The sequence below is a fragment of the Passer domesticus genome, chromosome 2 (genome assembly GCF_036417665.1).
Source record: "Passer domesticus isolate bPasDom1 chromosome 2, bPasDom1.hap1, whole genome shotgun sequence".
Taxonomy (NCBI): Eukaryota; Metazoa; Chordata; class Aves; order Passeriformes; family Passeridae; genus Passer; species Passer domesticus.
Genome location: NC_087475.1, coordinates 2,782,939 through 2,804,528, shown reverse-complemented (window position 1 = coordinate 2,804,528; position 21,590 = coordinate 2,782,939). Strand labels below are relative to the sequence as shown.

The following is a 21,590-nucleotide window of genomic DNA, read 5'->3' as shown; positions in this document are numbered from 1 at the left end:
AAATGGTGTTGACTTTAAAATTTGGAATTTGTAGAAAAATCGAGCCCACAATCCTTTTTTCATTCATGTTTTGGAGAGTTTGCATTTCAAAACTGAGCTTGAATCTGCTCTCCATGAACCCAATCCAACAGTTTATTTTTAAGGTTATGCCAAGACAAGAAAGGGGCTTTTCTTTCAGTCTGACTGCTCTCCAGTGAGAAAAGATTTTGCAGATCCCAGCTCACTGTGGCTCCTTTGGCACCTGAGTGGTGAAGTTTCCAGAAATTGCAGCTCTGTCTGTGGCATAAATGCTATGAAGCATTTTATATTGCTGTTTTTTGGTCATGCCCTCAGTTCTGATCTGGGTTTAACCTTGAGTTCCAAGGAGTTCCTGTGCAGCCTTTGCTCCCAGGCTTTCCTCTCAGTGTTTGTTCCTATTAATAAAGGGCTTGTTTTAATTGTTTATGCTCTTTACATTAAAAAAAAAAATTGATCTTGTCCCTGATGGTACTGAAAGCTGGTGGTTTCTGAGACAAAATCTAAAATCCAGAAGTGACAGTGGTGACATATCCATACTAATGGCAGGTGCCTGCCTTCTGCTGTGCCATTGATGCAGCTTTGAGTCACTGAAAACAACAGCCAGTGCATTTTAATTCCATTTGACTGTGCCATAATCCCATAGATGGGAGTAATGAGAACAGAAAGCCAATTTGCTAAAGAGCCCAAATTGATCCAAGCCACATTGCTCAGCAGCAAACTGCTGTCAGCAAAATAATTGAACTCTGTGAGTGTCAGAGCTTGTTTTGAACGGTCTGGAAGTGATGGATGGGGCAGAGGTTGGTGGTGCTGCACCTTTCCCTGACACCTTCAGTCCAACTTCTGGCACTGAGGGCATCTTTTTGTACCACCACAGCCTCATCTCAGAGCTTCTCTTTAGGCTTTGGCAGCCTCATTCTATACCTAGTGTGTATATATATATATATATATATATATATATATATATATGTATGTAGTATCAATGTTTAAGTATGAAATATGACTTCATATCTGCTCGGACAGCTGTAGCTTCCAATTATAAACTGTGTCTAATTCTACACCATCTTATTCTCAGTTTCATACCTGTATTTATGTTGCACATTGCTGCAGAGACTAAGCCAGCTCAGCTGACACTGGAATTTTTAGCTTTCCAGTGCTGCAGCCTCAGCTCTGCACGGACAGCACGAATCCTCAGTGCCCTCCTTACTCAGTTTTTCCCCTTCCAGTCCCTGCTTTGCTCTTGCCAGGCTTTACATGAGCTCTGGAGGAAAGGAGGGATCATGGGGATGAGGAACAAGGCTGAGGTCTTGCTTCTCACCTGCCCTACTCCCCTCAAACCTGATTTTGTACTATAACAGTCTGATGCCTTAATGTAAGAGTTTCTCTTTCTTATTTTCATAGAACAATATTTGTCCTGCCCCTTGTCACAACAGATGTTTTTGCACTTTCTCCAGGGAAAGACTATAACCAAAATTATTTAGGTATTAGTTCTGTTCTACTCTGGTTATTTAGCCATTCAGGTTACAAACAAATATTTTTTAAAATTCTGAAAACAAATAAAAAAGCTGTAGCAATACTTTTTTTCCCCTCACACCTACATGCCTAGGAGCATTTGCAGAGAAAGGTATTCTTGGAGCAGTCTTAACACATGGCAAGGGAATGCTTTCCAAAATGCAGTGACAGCTGCCTGCTTCTTGTCAGGCACTTGTGCCTCATGTGAGGCGCTAATGGATCAAACACAGTGAATAAAAAGCAACCCTTGAGGTCTGATTCCTGCTCCAGAACCCACATTTTCTTTCCTTTCCCATTCTCCCAGAGAGTTATCCTAAAGTTACAGGATAACTGATTTCTCTGGCTCACTTCTCCTTCCATTTCCACCTGCACAGCCGTGTCCTGGTCAGAACTCCATCCCAGCCTTTGGGCTCTTCTGGCTCTGGGCTTGAGCTGGGTGTCCTCTGTCCCTCCTGAGCACCTCCTTGTACTCCCTCTTTAGGGACACAGAGCAGCCTGGTGCCTCTCAGGGGTGTGGAGACCTCTGGGCTGTCCCCAGAGCCCCAGGGAGCAGACTCAGAGGTGTCCTGCTGGAGGCTGGCCGGGAGGAAGAAGCAGGGAGTGGGGTTCCCACTCTCGGTGTTTTCCTGCTGACCTGCTCCGAGCAGCAGCACCGAGCCCCTGCAGCCTGCTGGGAGCTCTCTGGCTCTCACTGGCACTGCCTGGAGCACAGCCCAGCATCAGCTCTGCCTTTTGCTGCAGGAGGAAGGCACAGATGAGTGAGGCAGGGCAGGGCTGGGCTTCCAGAGGCCATTTCTGGACACCAAGTCTATTCTGTGTTTTCTTCTGGACCATCCCTGCTCTGCAAATGGATCCTCCTCTCCAAAGCTGTTTTCCTAGTCCTGCTCCAATTGCACAAATGTCTTTTGTTTAGCTGTGATAATTCCTAAAAGCCTATTTTTTTTTTCCTTTTTGAATTGTTTTTGACACGTTTCATGTTTTCAGGCAGGAGATAAGTTGTACAAATAAGATTAGCTGTAAATGTGTTTACTGTATGCCTGTTGTGTATATTGTGCTAGCTTCAGTCTGTCTGTTGGCTGACCCCGCTGCCCTCAGAAAAAAAGAAAACAGTCCTGCTCTATTTGAATCTCTGCAGCTAATTCATATTTATCCTTATTAAAGTTTCTTCTGCTTTGGCTAGAGGATGATACAGGCATTTGAATTCCATCCGATCTGTTTCCCAAGTGGGACACAGGGTGACTCAGCCCCTCTGGCTTCTATAACATCTCATTAGGAGCCAGCCTGATGTCTGGGACACGACTGTAGGTTGCTTACTGCTAATTCTTAAACTCCATCTGCTTTTGTTGCTGTTGTTGGGATTCCTCTCTGTTGTTTGGTGTTGGGATTTTCCCCCTATCCCTGCTGAAGTATTTCAAGAAGTATTTTTAAGAAAAGCACCTAACAAGTTCACTCCTCATCAGAAACGGTTTCAGAACTCTGGAGGCTGAGTCCCATCCCTAGACCTGTGTGAAATGATGCACTTAGTGACCTTATCACTGACTTTGTTTGTACTCAAAGTCAGTGAAGCACTGCAGGTTTCCAGTGGCTGATCAACAAGGTCTGCCACAAATGCAGAGAGGCAGTGCAGGATCTCCAGGAATACCTTTTGTGTCAGGTACCTGGAAGTGCTTCCCAGTGATGTATGAGTACCCAGTTTTAGCCCAGGGTGATGTCTGAAGGATGTCTTATTCCAGACATCCACTGTGACTCATCTGCCCATGAGTTCCTCACCCTTTGTTCCCTTTATAGTCAGTGGGGTGTGATGAAGGCTTTGGCAACAGGAGGCTGGAGTGGGCTTTTAAACTACTTGGATGACTCTGCCCTGGAAGTGCCTATTGTGCTCTACTGTTCATTTATATTAGCATATGTAAATTTCTTTAATATTAACTTGAGTTAAATTGCCCTTTTTCTGCCTCGCACCTGAAGGCACCAAGAACTCTTTGAATTTTCTGCCAATCTTCATCCTTTCATGACCAAAGTGATGCCTATGACAAGCAGTCACCATCAATTCTTTCTTGTGTCTGTTTTTTGAAGTGATGTTCTTCCCAGCGTCAGCCTTCCTGGAAATCATTCTTCTGTGTTGGTTCTGCTTTCTTATAACTCTGTTTTCCACTGGGTACTGCAGGGCATTTCTGCTCTGGGGTGGTATTGGAGTTCTGGACGCTGAGAATTTTAGATTTTCTGTACAGACAGACTCTGACTCCCAGGGGAGCACTGTGTTTGACCTGAGGCTGTGGAAAAGGCTTCCAAAACTGATTGATAGCACTGGGATTATGTGTGTGTAATTGGTTAGAAGTGTGTAATATCAAAGGTGGAAAACTTAAAGTTTGGGGTTTTAGAATATAGAAATAAATATGAAGCAAGATGGAGGTTTTAGGGTGGAAGCAAGTTGTTCTTTACCACCTTCTTCCTTCTTCTTCACCTTCTTTTTCCTTCTTCTTCACCTTCTTCTTCCTTCTCCATGGGTTTGGGTGGTATTTGGTAATTGGACAGAAAAGTCTGCATTAAGGGCTTCGAGTGATCAGTTATTGGGAAGTGGAAAAAGGGAAAATAATCCAGGTGTCATTTCTGATTTGGATAGTTCAGCCTTAAAAGACCTTGTAAGAAGAGATAGTTAACCATTTTGTGCCTTGCTAATGAAATGCTGCAGAACTCACTGCTGTGAGGCTGTAACATTGATAACAAACAATAAATACCTGAGTGTGAACATGAACTATCATCATCAAGGCTGCCTTCAATCCCAGCCTTGACAGAGGTAGAAAAAGGAAGCCAGATTCCATCAGGGTGACAAGTTATTGCTGATCCTTTTCTTTCCTGTTTCTGTTTCCTAGAAAAAGGCCTCTCTTCGCTAGGGTACCATCTGTGCAACTACACCCTGACCAAAAGTGTGTTTAAAATGGTTGCCTACCAGAAGTCCTATGAGAAGAAGACATCCTGTGGAGGGTGGATCCCATGGATGGTGTGTCCCCAGACACACCACAGAACAGAGTTCCACAGTGTTGAAGTCCCTGAAACCATCACTGTCACAGACTGCTGTGAAGGATATGAGCAAGTTGGACTCTACTGCTCTCTAGGTAAGTTTTAGTCAGATTAAGAGAGGAAATAAATGCTTCTTATGGAAGAAGATTCACTTCAGCTGAGATGTGTAAAGGCTTAATTCAGTTCTGGGCCATAGGTTGCTATTCACTGAAATAAATGAGTGTAAAATCATGTACAGTAAACTTTGTCCAACACGGCAAGGAGTAGACATAGCACTTAAAGCTCCTGATTCTTGCTCTTTGCCACCTCTAGTCACAAATTCACTAAACTTCCAGGGGAGCCTGAGGAATGCACCTGCTTGTTAGCCCTCCAAGGGCTCATCACCTGTCCAGGTTCAGGCCAGTATCCCTGGCCAAGAGCAATAATTCCCTGTCGGGTGCAGTGTCTGCTCTGAGCCCGCCTGCATTTACACCAGGAGCTTTGTCCTCAAAAGTAATTCAGGATGCACTTGGGATAACATCTCCTTTGATGTGGAGCAGGGTCTGTTCCCAGAGTGCAAACCCAATTTTGGTTCAATTTTAAAACAGCCTGTGACCTCAGGGCAACTTGATACCAGATTCTTTCCAACCAAAACTAGACTGGGACCCATTTTCTTAGGACTTCCTTGGATACCTGTGACTGTGTGGGAGGTCTGAGAACTGGTGAACTTTTTGGTGGACCTGATCTAACATCTGAGTGTTAATAAGACTCTGCTCAGGAAGACTCAACCACGTCTGTCTCAAGATGGAAGCTTTTCCCCTCTCCACGTCAGGGTTACCAGCTGTCAATCAGAAATTCCCAGTTTTATCAGAAGGCCTAGATGGAGGGGATTCCTTGGGGAAAAGGAACTTTATTTTTCCAATGGATAAATTTAGATGTTTTTAAGCTGAGCAGGCATCTTGAATGATCTAAACCAGCACTGAACTGTTCTATCATCCAGAAAAGTTCTGCAGGACATAATTTTGTCTCCTATTTTGAGTATAACATTGCATTTTCCCCATTTCCACTTTTCAGTATGGACCTGGCCATTTACGTAACCTCACACAGGAACAGCAGATTGAAAGGAGAGGTCCTGTTGCAGCCCTGGCCCTTGTTTTTGGTCATAAGACTTGGGTGACTCAGATCTGTGGGAATGTCCCCAAACCTGCTCCTGCAGTGGATCATGTACCGTGGCACGAGGGGGGATGAGCCATATGTCCTGTCATGGGATCTGTCAAGAACAATGTGCTCATTCCACATTTAAGTTGCTTCAGAGCATTGAAAAAAGAACTTCCAAACATTTTTTTTCCCCCCGGGTGTTTTCTCCACAGTCACAGGTAGAATATTGTGTTTATCAGGATTTTAACAGAAGGGTTGGAATACAAAAATGGTCGATATGTTTTATTTGTTCCCAAAAATATTTGCTAGAGAAGATAAATTAAATAACAATTCCTAATTTGCTGTATCCTGCTATTGTTTGGCTGTTGTGGAGTCCCAGCAAAGCAGAATTTGAGCTGCAGATTACTGTGTGCCCAAGCAGATTTGTCAGACAGGCAAAGGACCTGCTGCTGATCATCTCTATTTTCCAAGCATCAGTTCCACGCTGGCGAAAATCTCCAGTAGATCTAATTATGGTCGAAAAGTTACTTCAGTGAAGTCTTTTGGATATACAGACATGTGCATACATGTGTGCCTGTAAGTATCAAATGGCAAGACTGAGAGGCGATCAGAGAAAATGGCTTTTTAATTCTGCAGTACAAGGAAAGAGCTGTGCCAGCTAAATGTGGAAATGCCACCATGATTGTCACTGTTTGCACAAGAAATTCAGGTGTTTCCAAACCTCTGAAAGTCAAGACCATCTTCTTGTGTGGAAAAAAAAGCATCCTGGTAACGCTTGAAATATTTCTTCCCCAGTATAATTCTGTCTCTTAAAAGCATCTCTAGGGATATTTTAGGCTTGAGAGCTGTTGATGATTCTGTTTCATCCAACATGAACAAATCTGTGAATCTCTTGTAAAGCTTAGCTGCAGAATTTCCACCCTGCCCTTGCCATGTTGTTGATGGGCACTCTGGGCAAGTTTGTCCATGAAATACTGTGGTCACCCTGACACTTTTTCCTATAAAAGTTAACTTGGGAATATTTAAAACCATTTAAGGATTTGTATGGCTTCTAGGTGATTTCCATGTTTACATTATTCCGGTATCTTTGCTTTTCAGGGCATTAGTCATAAATTCTGTGAATGGTAATGCGCTGTCTAGACACAGTCTTAAATAAATGATGAGAAGAGAAACTGGAACTGCAGAAATTACTGCACAGCATGCTGCTGAACTACTGTGATTTTCTTCTTGACGTTATCCATGCTGGTGTCCTCTCCATCCTGCCAGGGGGGGAAAGGTCTCCATGGCCTTTCCTGGCCACTCTCACCTTCTTTTCCTAGAAGGAAATATTTACCCCTGCCTGGGACATGGCAGGCCCTGCCTTTATTATTTCTTTACTCTAGACTACTGGTCAAGTTGCTCTGGTAGTTCTCACTAGTTGGGTGGCTGTCCATCAGGATAGTGTTACAGGTGCACACACAAATGACTTTGACATTTTTAAAGAACAGCTGGAAAGTTAAAATATCTAAAAGGTAGGATGTGCTGGAATGAATTCTTGAGGTAGAATTAAATAAAACAACCTTTGTTTTCTCTCTTTTTGCCCATGCATGCAGGTGAACTCTTTTCATTACCTGATCCAGCTCTGCAGTGCCTCAGGGACCACATTTCCCAGTGCCCAGGGATGCTGGAGCTCCTCTGAGGAGCTCCCCAGAGTGTGCCATCCTGACCTCCACATTCAGAGCTCTGCTCAGCCTCTCTACTCACTGAGTAGAGAATTATTTATCACCTCTGAAGGTGAATCCTGGGGGATTCACAGGCAGCAATTTGTCTTCACAAAGGCTGTGGGAAGCGAGGGAGCTTCTGTGTTGTTCACAGATGGGCAACTGAGCTGCAAAGAAACTGAGATCAAACCACTCTGGGGTGGTTTCAGACTTGCTTTCAGACAACTTGGGTGCAGTTTTAATTTTTTTCATGAATTTATTCTGATTTTCATGGTGCTTAGTGCTGCTTTGAACAACTTGTATGGTTGGGGCACTAGGCTGCAGGTCAAGCTCATGGGCCTGTGAAACCCTGAAGGTTGTTTCACCATACAAAACTTCTCCCAGCATCTTGTCTTTTAGGTAGAGATAGGATCCAGCTCTCCAGGCTCGTTTCCAGCTGCCTGAATGGATGCTGTGGTTATTTCTCCTGGTGGCTGGCTTGCTGCCCACTTTCCAGCACAAGATGAAACCAGAGAGCTCCTTATCTGCCATCTAACCCTGCCTGATCCCCAGCTAGGGAGGGAAGGAGTGCATCAGCACATGATGAAGGCTGGTTTTTAAGCACACACATACAAAAATACCTTAAAATAAGAAGGCTTAAGACAACTTTAATTGTGGAGTTTCTTGAGAGCACTTGATTTGCAATGTTAAAGTCAGGCTTTAAGTGTGGCTTGTGTGTACAATTTCTGAAGGTTTTCAGAAAAACAACTACAAAGTAAAAAAAAAAGGCTCATTGTAGGTGTCCAAGCAGCTCCTCAGCAGGGCTGGGACTTCCAGAGCTGGCATGCAGATGTTCCCATGCTGGCTGTAACCACAGCAGCAGCAGCTGGCCACAGCTGTCCCAGGAAAGCCAGGGGACAGTGGTGTCACACATGGGCAGCACTGCAGCATCAGCCTGGGGTGGGAAGGTGCCAGAATGTCCTGTGGGACTGCACCCAGAAGCAGGTGGCTCTGGCTGCCCTGCAGTTTGTGTCCCTTGAGTGCCCCCAGCAGAAATGGGGTTGTTGGCATCCCTGCCTGTTCCCCGTGGTGTCTGCTGATGGGAATCCTGTCTGGGAATTGCCTTGTCCTTTTTTGAGCCCTCTAAAGCTGTCTGTCTCCACATCCCCTGTGCTGACAAATTGCAGAAGTTCCCTCCTGTTTGGGTAAAGAAGTGAGTTCTTTCACTCATGTTATTATTGTGGGCTCTGGTGAAAACCAGCTCTGACTTCACCTTGCCCCCTGCCTTTGGGATTTTGTAAAGCTTGACCACATCCCCCTCAGCCTTCTCCCCTCCAAGGAACACCCAGGATGGGTGTTAAATATTTGTGAGATGCTGGATCAGCACAAATCCCAATTAAACCCCAGGCAATCAGGATGGAAAACATCCACCTGAGCAAGTAAAGCCTAGCAATGCTCAGAGACCCCAAACCCAGGGCTGTGTGATGCAAACTGCCAGCCTGCCTTGGGAACAGACTTTCCCAGGGGCTTCCTCTGTAATTTCATTGATTTGTCTCCACCTTCTGATACCTGAGACAAATGCAGGGTGCTGGTCCCTGGCTCCACCACACCCTCTGGAAGAAACCATCCCTTCCCAATGGAAGGAGGGAGGGGAAGGGGGTTATGGCTGAGCTAATGTTGTCCCTCAGCATCAATCTCCCGGGAGATGTCCCATCCTGCAGCCACAGCAGATCCAGCAGCTGTCCAGAGGCAGGCTGGCAAGTGACCTTTGGTTGCTAAGCTGCAGTTCTGCTTCCATACATTTATGTAAATAATGGAGGAGAAAAGCCTGTACTTCATCCAAATGACACAGGAGTTGGCTGGCTTGCTCCTCACTGCTTGCCTGGTCAGTGACTGTCCCCAGCATGATTGAAGGGGAGAGCATAAATTGAATTTCCAAAGTGCATCTGGTACAATTAGGCAGAAATGTGAAGTGAATCCATCTCTGTTTCCGTTGATCTGAAAAAGATGACCTTTTGATTTCAGATAAATGGCTGCTGTGGCACCCAGCCAGGATTCAATAGTGTTTTCTGAGATTGCATGGGACTCATTAAACCATTTACACTGCAGTTAAACACACACACACACAAGAGACACAGGTGGGAAAAAGAACTGCTTTGAACCTCAAACCTGCTTGAACTGCACTTGAATCTCAGAGCTGGAGGAATTTCCACGCCTGGGTCCAGCTGCCTGGTTTGAACAGTACAGAGCACTGGTGAATAGGGAATTTTCTAACACAAGGAAATCCCTTGGTGCTCATGTTTGTGCAAAATCCAGTGTGAGAGGCTGCTTAGCTCCCTGCACAGGAGGCTGAGAAGGAGCAATCACTGGAGGCTGGGAATGTGTGTGAGACTCGGCTAAGGGCAAACAAGGCTGTTTCACAGCTGAATGTGGCTTTGAAAATCAAGGGGGATATTTCTGGGAAAAGGACCTGTTTGGGGGAACCACCTGTGGAGTGCCAGCCCCAGAGAGAGGAGGAGCTGGAACGTGCATGTGGCAGCAAAATATGTAGATTCAATTTAAATCTTGGTTAATCAAGATAATTTCCCTGGCTAAGAAGCTTAGCTGAGGCCAAAAGTGCTAGATTCAATATCCCCTCCTGCTTCTCAGAAACCTCTCATTTACCCTCATCCAAAGCCTTGGGATAACAGAAATTGTAAACCCACAGAACTGACTGTTCAGAATAGATTTATAGTTTGCTGTGGACCTTTCACTTGCTATGGGCTTTATTATGTCAAATGTGGTTTTCCTGCACCACAACTGTTTCTCTTGCAGTAATCAGGTTTATTTTCCTCCTGGCTGACTTCAATTGCTCCGTAAAGGATGAAAGAACTGGAGGTGCAAAACAAATGGAAAAGAGATTTCTTTCAGGTTGCTTAGAAAAACCAGAGCTGAGCATTACTTGGAGCTGTGTTTGAGATTGTGGGTAAAGCAGTGAGTTTGTAGGGCTTGGAAATATTTTCTCCTTTCCTCCCTAGGAGAGATTTTGTGCTGGCACTGACCCAGAACCACTGTCTACCCTTGGTTTGGGAAGCAGCAACCTCCTGCCTCAGCTGCCCTCTCTGCAGGGCTCTCTGGCGTGGGCCACCAACCTCCTGGAGTGGCCAGCTGGAACAGAATTACTGTAACTAAGGTTAAATTTGTGCCACAAAATGTTAAATGAAAGTTCTCAATTTCTGTCTTACACAGTACCTGTTTTCTTTGATCATTATACATTATTTGGATTAGTCACAGCTGATATCAGGCACATTTTCTGTTTCTCAGTGCTTCAGTATCTCCACATTTAGAAACTTACCTATGAGCCCATCCATCCATAATTATTAATGGAAAGTTAGAAACTCAAAATTTCTATAACAGAAATGGCATGGACAAGAGAAAGATCTGAGAATATTTATACCCTTGAAACGAAATAATGATATTTTAGGCTGCTGTTTTCTTCCCATTAAAAACTCAGAACAGACACGCTTCTAAAATGAGGAGGAGGTGTTTAGTATAAATTAAATATCACAACTTTATGGAAAAAACTTTCTGTATTTTTGTTCTCAGAAATGTTTTTGTTACTTAGCACTCAATAGATCCAGTGTATTTGCCTCAAGACCTGGTATTTGTCCAGTGAAGGATATGGAAACATTTGATTATCCTTGCACGTTCGATACTGAATGTCCAGGGCTGAAAAAATGCTGCAGCTCATCCAAAGGAGCAGGCTGTGTGGATCCCATGCCAGAGGGTATGTTACTGATAAATTCAACACTGCTTCTAATAGAAATATCCTTAATTTTCCCTCCTGAGGGTGGGAGTGGGCAGGAAAACTGTTACCATAGCTCTTCCTAAAACAAATACGGGATTGTGCCTTGGATGGATTCCAGGAGATTCAGCTTCAGTGCCTGCACCCCTGAGCACTGAGTGGTGTGTGGATGCTGTGGGTCCAGCAAACCTTCCCTGGCTCCTCTGCCTGTGGCATATGGCAAAGGAGGCCAAGCTGGGCTGTTTGTGGGCCCCTCAACGTTTGCCAAGTGAAATCTTGCCTGGTTTCCTCAGAGCCTCCCTGAAGCTCTGTCGGCTTCTGTAGCACCAGACCTCAGATGACTTGGCTGTTTTATTTCCTACGCTGCAGGGAGGATGTTCTGGTACAACGTGACAGTGCTTGTGAAAATGGATTTTAATGAATTGATCCGGGTGGATTCCCACCTTCTGAATCATTCCCGCCTTTTGCATTCCGTGGTATGTACAAAAACAAACCCTTCCCTCCTTGTGCCCACGATTCTGTTACTCAGGGGCCACTCTTTGCTCCCCCTTTGTTCTGACTCATTGATATTTTTTGGCTCTATTTCTGATTATTTCTGTATTTCTGATTATTTCTGTATTTCCGATTACTGAATGTCAGCTGCATCCTTAAGCAATCCAAGTCACATTGATGTATCACCTTCTTTAGCAAATTTTTCAGGTCTCTTCCAAGGGCGATTTAAAGACATACTGAAATGAAGGGGGTTTTCCTGCTAAGTAGTGCTTGCTCCAGTTTTGTCTCAGTTCAGTTTTGGGCCTGTGACAGACTGGGACCAGACTTCAAGACCTTCAAAGCATGATGTTGTTGATATGGAATTTTAAGTTAAGCTTTTCTAAGACAAACCTATCTGCCATAACCTGCTGGCACTGATGGGCAGGAGAACAGAAATGATAACAACAGCATTGGTGTCATTCTTCCTCCTATCTGATTTCCCCTCTCATATCCTAAAAAAGCAGGAAACCTGATCCTGTTGCTGTGTAGTGGGGAGTAGGGGCAAAGATCCACCAAGGCTTTTACATCTTGGTCTAAAACAAGCAGTGTGAAAGTCAAACACTTTGAAGTGGGGAGTTGAGGTGAAGCTGTTCAATGAGCTGCTCCTCAGAGTGTCCTGCTGTCTGCTCCACTGACTTTTAATGCTCAGCCCACCAGCAGATCCCTTCTCCCATTCCTGACTCTCAGTTGGGATGGCTTGGTCTCTCTGGGGTCTCTCTTAATCCCACTCCTCATCCTGAGTCTATTGCTTTTCCTCTTTTTCTTTCTATTCCCTCTGCCAGCAGTCCATTTAGCTGTTCAAAGTAATGAGTGTTGGACAGCTTTATTGCAGGTGAACTGTAGTGGCCTGTGTAATTTATTGTAATCCACTGAGACTTTGCAAAGTAGGATTTTCCCACCTCTTCCTGGGTTACTCCTTGTCTTAGTTGGAACAGACAGGTGTCTGCTAAGGAAGCCAGGAGCCTCCTCTGAAATGGAAAAGGTAAACTCCCTCCCTTCAAATTATTATAATTTTGAAATTAAGGGGCTCTCAGGGAAAGATATGAGAATAGGAGTAACAGTTCTTTATTAGGGAGGAAAATAAAAATACAAAACAACTCTGCCAGAGTCAGAGCATGCCCTGTTCCCCTGTGGGTCAGGGTGGTGGCACAGTCCCATCCCATGGGGGCTCAGCCCTCCTGCAGTGCCAGCTGTGCTTCTGCTGGAGCAGGGATCCTGCACAAGGCTGCAGTTTTCCTCTGCAGCTCCAGGGCTGCTGGAGATGGGCCTGCTCTTCCTCTGGGAATGCAGGGCAGGAGAAAGCTGCTCCTCTGGGAATGCAGTGGGCAAAGGCTGCTGTGCTGTTCCAGGCTCAGATTGTATCCAGGTAGGAATGCTTGGCTCCTGCCCTGGGCGGAGCATCTCCCCATGGGATGCTGGAATTTGATCAGCCCTGCAGGGACACTCAGTGGCCATGGACAGCAGAGATCTCCTGGAGGGAGGATTGGCTGTGGGAGAGAGAAAGGAAAAACTGCCCCATGAACAGCAGAGAACTGCCCCAGCTCTGACAGAGGGAAATAGAATGCACACATTTTACAACCCAGGACACTCCTTCTGCCAAAGCATTTTGAGATCAGCTCCACACCCCCCTGAGCTTGGCATTTCTGTAACATAAATCTTCTGTGAAATGTGAAAATAAGCATTCATCTTGCATAAATACAGGCCTAAACCACTTTGCCATGGTTTCTGAATTTCTCCCTACACTCAGATTATGATAATAACCCCTGCATAATTCATGTGCTGGGAAATGACCAAGGTGCTCCAGTGTCTGCTGCCCTGTTTTCCAGATCACTGGCGCATTGCAGCCCCTGAATGCCTCTGTGCACCACATCCAGAGTGACCGTGGGGACATCTACGCTGGGACAGTGGCCTCCCAGCTTCTCCTGGGCATGCACCATCCAGCTCCTCTGGCAGAGGTTTCCTCCTCCCTGCAGGCCATGGTGAAGCGTGTGTATGAAGTGATTGACGCACAAGTGCAAGGTCCCTGACTGTAATCCTGTCACATTTTAGGGGCTTTGTCCCTCTTCACTTGGGATCTCATTTATATCTCCATTAATTTGCTTTCAAAGGTAGCACAGAGGATCTTGCAAACTGCAAACACAGCCATGACCTTTCTGTTATAGGATGGAGAGTTAATGATTATTTTGGAGTGAATAGTTTGGAAGGGAACGCCTCTGAACCCTCAAATTTATTTTCTCCCAGTAACATAGTTTTCAGATGAAAAAGCAAATATATGCATATTTGTAACACAATCCTTAGTTTTATTAAACAGGCTCTTAAAAACCTGTTTCTTGGGAAGCAAATATATTATCCAGTGCCTTGTATGAAACAAGTAATATTTATAGTCTTTTAATTACTATAGCACATTACTACATACTTTTAAAATGTTACATAAACATTTCAATATATTAATTTTAAATTATGTCAAGCTACTTATTGCTCTGCAGTTGTCTGAACATTTTCACTCCTGAAATGCGTTATTCTTATTCTGTGTTTGCTCAGTCCAGCCTTCAGTGAATTCACTGGGTAGTCTTCCTTCCTCCTGTGCTGACATCTCATGTTTGGATGGTATCCTACAGGTGTAAGCAGGAGCTGCCCCTAATTGTCCTCTAATTCCAAAGAATTGGGGTAAAAAGTGTTAGGGTGGTAACATCCAGATTGGCTTTAACAGCATTACTGCAGATTTACACTGAATTTATCATAGCCAGAGTCTACACACAGCTCAGATCAATCTTGATGCTGCTCCCAATATCTGTGCAAGGTGTGTTGTTCTTCCTAGATGTCAATGAGTGCTCCTATGCTGAATTCAATGCTTGCCCTGAGAAAAGCAGCTGTGTAAACCTGGAGGGTTATTACAGCTGCCACCCGCAGCATGGACTTGCCACTGTCATCCCTCACTGGCTGAGCCCAAGGAAGGAAGGTAAGAGATGTGGGTCTCACCCTGGGAAGTGCTGAGGATGTTCCTGGAGGATTTTGTGCTCCTTTGCAGGAGTCACCTGCAGGAATTTCTGTTGCATGAGTGGCTCTTCTCCTCCTGTTGGAGAAAATAAACCTGATACCTCTTTCTGATTGAAATGCAGAGTATTTATTTCACATTCCCTTGTGTTTCCTCTATTTCACTCTCAGCTGTCCTCACTCGCCTGCCAAAACCTAAAACTTCAGACCCTCCTGCTTCTCAGAGCAAGTCACTTGTTGTCAGTGCACCTCCCCAGCCTCTTGAGAAACAAATAATGGCATTATTTCTACCATTTTCTATTTTCCTGTTTTGACTGCAGCCCGGACTCAGTGGCTGTATGATCCCCCCCTGAGCTCCTGCACTGCTGCTGAGCTCTCTGCTGCAAGCAGCTGGAGTTTGGCACTGGCTGAAATAATTCCTTGTGGTACCAGCTCAGCAAAATGTACTTACAGCCCACAGACATCAATGGGCCTGCTAATAGGCTTTAAGATAATGAGATGAATAACTGCTTGCAGATTCTCTGCTTTAATTAGAAAACAATTTTACAATCCCTTAATCTCAAAAAATTAAGATAATGTATTACTTTATGCTTTTGTGATATGATAACACTTATTATTTATTTCTATTACTTATATTGCTGCTTTTCATGTGGAAAACCTGAATGGTATTATTTTGGATTTGTTTCCTTAGAAATACTCTAACTCTGATGATATGATTTTCCCCTAGGCATTGTAGCATCTACTCCAAGTTCAGGAAATGCTGTTAACACTGGCAGTAGCTCTCCTTCTCTAAGGAAATCAAGTCTCTTGCCCATAACCAACCAATCTACAGATGCTGGGTGCTGTAAGTAACTTTGGATTTTAATAAATGTTTTGATTTGTGATGGGAACAAACCTCAGTAGATTTGTGTTTATAGGGGTGATCCAGCCCTTTCAGGCATGAGTTATTACAATCCTTTTAACAACACCCTGTTCTTCTGTGGGAGGAAATAGATTTAAGTTGTTATTTGAGAGATCAGAGAAACAGGCTGGATATTCTTGATCTTCATCCACGACTTCTGATCGAAGCTGAAGCCAGAGGAATTAAACTGAGGCCCCTCTAGCACAGGAGGGAGTGGCTTTGGGGGTGTTTGGCAGCCACCTGGCTCAGAGTGCTGGAAACAATTGTGTTCTGTTGAAGCAATTTATGAAAACAACATTTTCTCCTTAGTCTAACCATTAGCACGAAGGACCTGAAGCTGTGGCAGCAGCATGCCGTGGTCTCTGGGTTAGTGTGGGGTGTGATGCTCACTTCTCCTGGCCCCAGCTCTCTCCAGCAGAGATGTCTTGTCTGGGCTCTCTCTCTCAAGCCAGCCAGACTGGCTCTGCTGCAGGGCAACTCATCCTGCCCAGTTTGAACACCTCCTCCTCCCAGGACAGGGATCATCTCTGAGGGGCCCTGTCTTTTCTCATTGACATGACAATGATTGCACTGGACTAGAGTGGAATGACAGGTGAAGTGCTGCACACCACTCTCCCCCAGCCTCTGTTAGTTGGGGTCTGGGGGGTTTTCCAGGATAAATCCAGGCAACCTTTGCCTGAACAAGTGCATTTTGGTGATTAAGGTGACAGGAGGCAAAGCAGGTGTCAGCACATGTAGAGTACCCAGAGCCACTCTTCCAAACTTATTGCTGTTGCTTGCACCTGTAGCTTGCTGGCTGATTATTTCTGTGACTGGAGATTTGGAAGTGATTGGGTTGTCCAGAGGAAGTGGGGCTGCCTCATCTCTGGAAGTGTTCAGGGCCAGGCTGGATGGGGCTCTGAGCAGCCTGCTCTAGTGGAAGGTGTCCCTGCCCATGGCAGGGGGTGGAACTGGATGATCTTTAAGGTTCTTTCCAGTCCAAGCTATTCTGTGATTCAACAGAAATGCGTATAGTAAAAGGAAATAAAAAGGTTAAACATTAAATCAGTCACTCTAGTGGGATGGTTCATGGATGAGGGGATCTGCTGGTGTGAGAGGGGCAGATTCTGTCCTGACCCTACTGACTGTCAGAGTGCTTGTCTGTAGTGGATTTAGAGCAGCACAAGGTTTTAATACTGAAATGTTGCTTTTTCTGTGCCAACTCCTGCAACAGATCCCTCTGCAGTTACAAACCATCAAATCCTCAGCGTTACCAGCAACAGCTTTGGAATGTCCTGGCTTGTCAGTTCCACTCTGAACCACACTTTCCATGTCCGGGTGGCCAAGGGCAATGAAACTGTGCAAGACCTGAAGACAGAGGAAATGCAGATGGATGTGTCCCACCTGGAAGCAGGTGTGATGTATTCAGTAGAGATCAGCTATGAAACTTGTGGAAAAACCATTATCTCCCGTCAAAATGTTAAAACAGGTAAAGAAACACTTTAAAATACATATATATAATATAGTATATCTCTATCTTCTCCATTCTCCTCCTTCCATCCCCATTCCCTTGCAGTTCAGCAATGACCCTTTGGTCCTCACTGAACAACTTCTTCAGCACTTTTTATCTCATCTACTGCAGCATTTATCCAATCCAGAATATCAGGCAGCAGGACTTTGGCCTTAGTTGATAAAGCAGTGCTGGAGCTGATTAGCCTATTACAGATATCAGGCTAAGCTAGCTATAATTCTTTTTTTTTAAATTTATTTCTTTGGTGCTGACACTGCTTTCTGCTGCCACCCATCTCCCAGCAGGCCTCGTTTTTCCCTGGTTGATGGCTGTGGCCAGAGGGAAATCCAAGCAACTGGTTTGTCAAGGGCTCAGCTGAGCTAACAAGAGTGCCCAGAGGAAGGGCAGATTCTGCTGAATAAAGGATTAAAGAGAATTACAAGGACTGAGTAAGAGAGCTGCAGACTACCTGCCCAGTTCTGTTCAATTAACTGGTGGTGGGAGCTTCTTGAGGCCCTAGTGTGTTGATCAAAGATAATTTTGCTTTTTCTCTAGTCTTAAATTATTTCCTAAGCCTCCATGCAAATAAAGAAATAAATCTCTCCCCTTTTTTTTCAAAGAGCAGGCAGTGAACTCTTATTACTGACCACAGTGGGAATGCTGCTGTTCATGTTTATCCCTGAGAGCCTTTCCTTTGATGAGATGAGGGATGACTCCAGTTTGGGTCAGAAGGAAATTACTCTCTTTGTGGAGGGAAAGTAGGAGGTCTAGTGGTTATGAAAACAGAGAGCTGAACTTCAGAGTATGAAGTTGGAGCTCTTGAGAGAAAGAAAATTTTTCCAAGGATCAGTCCAAGGAGTAACAGCCTGGGAGTGTTTATACAGCACAAAGCACTTAGAGATTCCTTGGCTCTTGGTTTTGGCTCCTGTGCTCTGTACAGTATCTGTCAGGGCTCACCACACACACAAGGGACATGCACAGCTTTTTGCTATATTTTCAATTATATTTACTATCCCCACTACCAAGATCAGGAAAATAAATAAATGTAATCTGTGACTGGTGGGCCAGAGATGAGCCTATGGACAATTCAACTCTGGGTGTAACTTCAAGGCAGGAGTTATGTAGGGCCAGGCCCAGGTGTGTGTAAACCCACACATAAAGTATGTGTACACCCAGTTCTCATGCAGTTGCAATTAGGCACCAAAATATTTCTTTATACCTGATATAAGTGCATTTTCTCAATGTATCAGAAGCTTGTAGGAGCCTATTAGATTTATTTTTTTATTTAATACCAAACTCTCTCAACTTTTCTTCCACCAGCTGAGATTTTGGTGCAGGTACATAAATTTTAACTGAATCCTTTCCTACTTTGTCAGTGTGTTTTAACGTTGTGTTTTGCAGAGGCCAAGATATTTGATGTTACTATGAGGATTCTCAACTACAATTTCACTGATGATTTCCATAATGCCAGCAGCTCAGCATATGAGGCATTTTCAAGGCTGTTGCTTACAGAGGTAAAATGACTATATCTCTAGGTAATATATATTTTTAATGTAAAATTTATTTAATCTAATAGAGGATTTTATGCCTGGATGAAATGTTCCTTCAAAAATCAGCATACTATTTCCTATGACCTTTCTTTATAATTACAACAAAATTCAACTGACTAGACAGATCAAGCCCTTGGCCTTGTTAGCAATGAAGCCAGTGAGAATTTTTCCTTGCAGAAGAGTGAAGGAATTCTAAATGCAGGCATGCAACAGGGGCTTCTTTCCTTGGATCTTTAATTTGGCAATAAACTCACAGTAAATTAACTTGAGGCTTTTAAATGGATTATTGAAATGGCATTCCTGGCATTCATTTCAGCACAGTCTGCTCAATAAATGTCTTACTCCTCTTAAATAAATAGTTGTCTGCCTGCTCTCTTTCTTCTTTCAGGAAAAGTATCTGGATCAGGCTTTCTTCTCCACCCCATTCCTTGCCTGCACACTTGTGGCCACTGTCCACAGTCATGTGTAATCAGCCAGAAGCAAAACTTGAGTCATGAAGTCTGGTGGCAGCTCTGAGCTTCCCAAAAAAGGGGGAGGTTTCAGATGGAGCAATCTCCTACAGGTCTGCTGCACAGAACAGGGCCCACACAGAGGAATTGGGAGGAACTGGGATCTCCACCCAACACAAGGCTTCCCCAAAACAAAGGGTGACTTGTAATCATGACTTTAATGCAAGAGGAAACCCCAAAACAATAATGGAGGTATACATTCAAGGGCAGCAGAGAAGGGGCATTTACCCAACAGAAATTGCAAGTTGAACCTCCTCACATGTCCTTATGTCCCACAGTTGCAAGTTGTTCACTTTTGTTGTGTAGGAAGATTATTGTGAGTGAGTCTTCTCTAAGATTAATGCAGACCTGATTGGCTTCATCAGGTTGGAAGAAAAAGCAGAATTGCTCATCTGTGTTGCTTCTGCCTCCTTGGGTGTTTGTGAGCACTGTCATTTCTTCTCTCCTCATTTTCTTGCCTCTCTACCCTGATGTGAGCTTAGACCAGCTACACAGCTTGTTTGTAGGGATCTTTTTGAGCAAGCTCTGACTGAATGGGAACAAAGCTGTGCTGATTTATGGCTCTGGATTTGTGCTCAAAGGCACACTTCGAGGTGTATGCAGCAACAAAAGGCTCAAGCAAGGAGCTGCATTCTAGACATGTAAGGTGAAACTGCCAGCTCCTGCACAGCTCAAATACTGACAGCAGTGTGCCAGCTTCAGTGTTCAGAGTAATGCCATTTGTTCAGCTGAAGTGACTGCTCACTGGTTTGGTAATTAACCGTGATGTAATTGTGATGCTGCCTTGAAGCTGGGCTGTCTCAAACACGTTTTTTGAAGTTATCCACCTCCATTTTTCCTGTCTCTCATCCTGAGGTTTCTTTATTATTGGACTGGGCTGCAGGCTGAACTTGAACTGGGGAGTTTCAAATGCTCCCTTGGAACTAAAGCCATGCCCTCACTTGTAAATGAAACAAAATGTCTATGTGACTTATAGAGATAACATCAAACCTCTGCTGCACACACGTACGAGGATAGTTCAGCTCTGATGCAGGCAAACAGTGCCAGGGGGAATTTTGCTCCCTTGAGCCAAAATTTGGAGCTTGGTTCATTAAGACCAGTGGTCAGATGGATACAGTTTTGATTTCAAAGAATTATAGAATTATATAATCACAGAATGGTTTGGGTTGGAAGAGGCCTTGAAGATCATCCAGTCCCAAACCCCTGCCATAGGCAGGGACACCTTCCACCAGACCAAGGTGCTCAGAACCCTGTCCATCCTGGCCTTGGACACTTCCAGTGATGGACATCCACAGCTTCTCTGGGCAACCTGTGTCAGTGCCTCACCACTCTTACAGCAAAGAAGTTTTTCGTAATATCTAATCTAACTCTACCCTCTGTCAGTTTGAAGTCATTCCCCCTTGTCCTGTCACTCCAGGCCCTTGTAAATAGTCCTGCCTCATCTTTCCAGTCAGTTCCCTTCAGGTACTGGAAGGTCACATTTAAGTCTCCCAGAGCCTTCTGCTTTGCAGGCTGAACAATCCCAATTCTGTCAGCATTTCCTGACAGCAGAGCTGCTCTGATCCTTTCAGCCTCCTCTGGGCTGGCTCCAGCAGCTCCTCATCCTCCCTGTGCTGGGCCCCAGGGCTGGAGGCAGCTCTGCAGGTGGGGTCTCACCTGAAGGGGGCAGAGGGGCAGAATTCCCCCCTCTCCTGCTGCCCACGATGATTTCAGTGAAGCCCAGCACACAGAGGGTTTCTGTGTCCCAGTGCACACAGGCAGGGCGTGTCCAGCCTCTCATCCACCAACACCCCCAAGTCCTTCCCAGCAGGGTTGCACCAAGGAGACTTTACATTACTTTGTGCCACAATAATCGCTGAAAAATAAGATTTCTGAAATACTTTGGAACTTTTCTTTTTCCAGTATGTTCTATGTTGTGCTTATATAAATATTTAAAGAGGTACCTGTTGGCTCCCTAATGGTCAATAATTCTCTCCCTTTGCTCAGCTTGAAAATTCATTCCCACCCAACATTTCTGCCTTGTACAAATCTGGGAAGCTCAAAGTGCAGATTGAATCCCTGGCAGCAGGAAGCATCATTGTGAGGCTCAGAATCACCGTGCAGGATCCTGAGTTTCCAGTGGATGTCTCCACATTTGCCCCAGTGCTTTCCTACCTGCACAATGGCTCTGTGCTTGTGGTGGACCAGCAAAACACTGCAGTAGAAGGTAATTTTTTGGGGTTTTTTTCCGGAAGAAGGAAGCAGCGTTTGTGTTTTGATCATGTGCAGTATCACCAATATTCTTCACAAAATAGAGAAACAAAGGATGTGGTTTGTTGAAGAGAAAACCATGATGTGAGAATTCTTCCAGGGGTTTTATCCATAAGTCCAGAAGGGTCAGACAAAGGAGCACTGGCTGTCCCCAGGTACCTGCAGGCACTGCTTCTCCCCACTGTGGTTAACCCAAGTGGAGCCCTTGGTTTCTGTAATCA

At 44.7% G+C, this 21,590-nt stretch overlaps 1 protein-coding gene across 1 annotated transcript in view; it reads left to right on the top strand.

Moving 5' to 3' along the window:
* The first annotated feature begins 4,410 nt into the window (after positions 1–4,410).
* The window catches only part of UMODL1 (uromodulin like 1), a 45,072-nt gene continuing 27,892 nt past the window's right edge, over positions 4,411–21,590 (top strand). Inside the window, exons 1-9 of the mRNA XM_064404638.1 lie at positions 4,411–4,640; positions 10,966–11,127; positions 11,515–11,621; positions 13,503–13,695; positions 14,495–14,635; positions 15,398–15,514; positions 16,785–17,039; positions 18,462–18,574; positions 21,106–21,325. Of these exons, the coding sequence (XP_064260708.1) occupies positions 4,463–4,640; positions 10,966–11,127; positions 11,515–11,621; positions 13,503–13,695; positions 14,495–14,635; positions 15,398–15,514; positions 16,785–17,039; positions 18,462–18,574; positions 21,106–21,325 (1,486 nt within the window). The 5' untranslated portion in view covers positions 4,411–4,462. The remainder of the gene's footprint in view (positions 4,641–10,965; positions 11,128–11,514; positions 11,622–13,502; positions 13,696–14,494; positions 14,636–15,397; positions 15,515–16,784; positions 17,040–18,461; positions 18,575–21,105; positions 21,326–21,590) is intronic.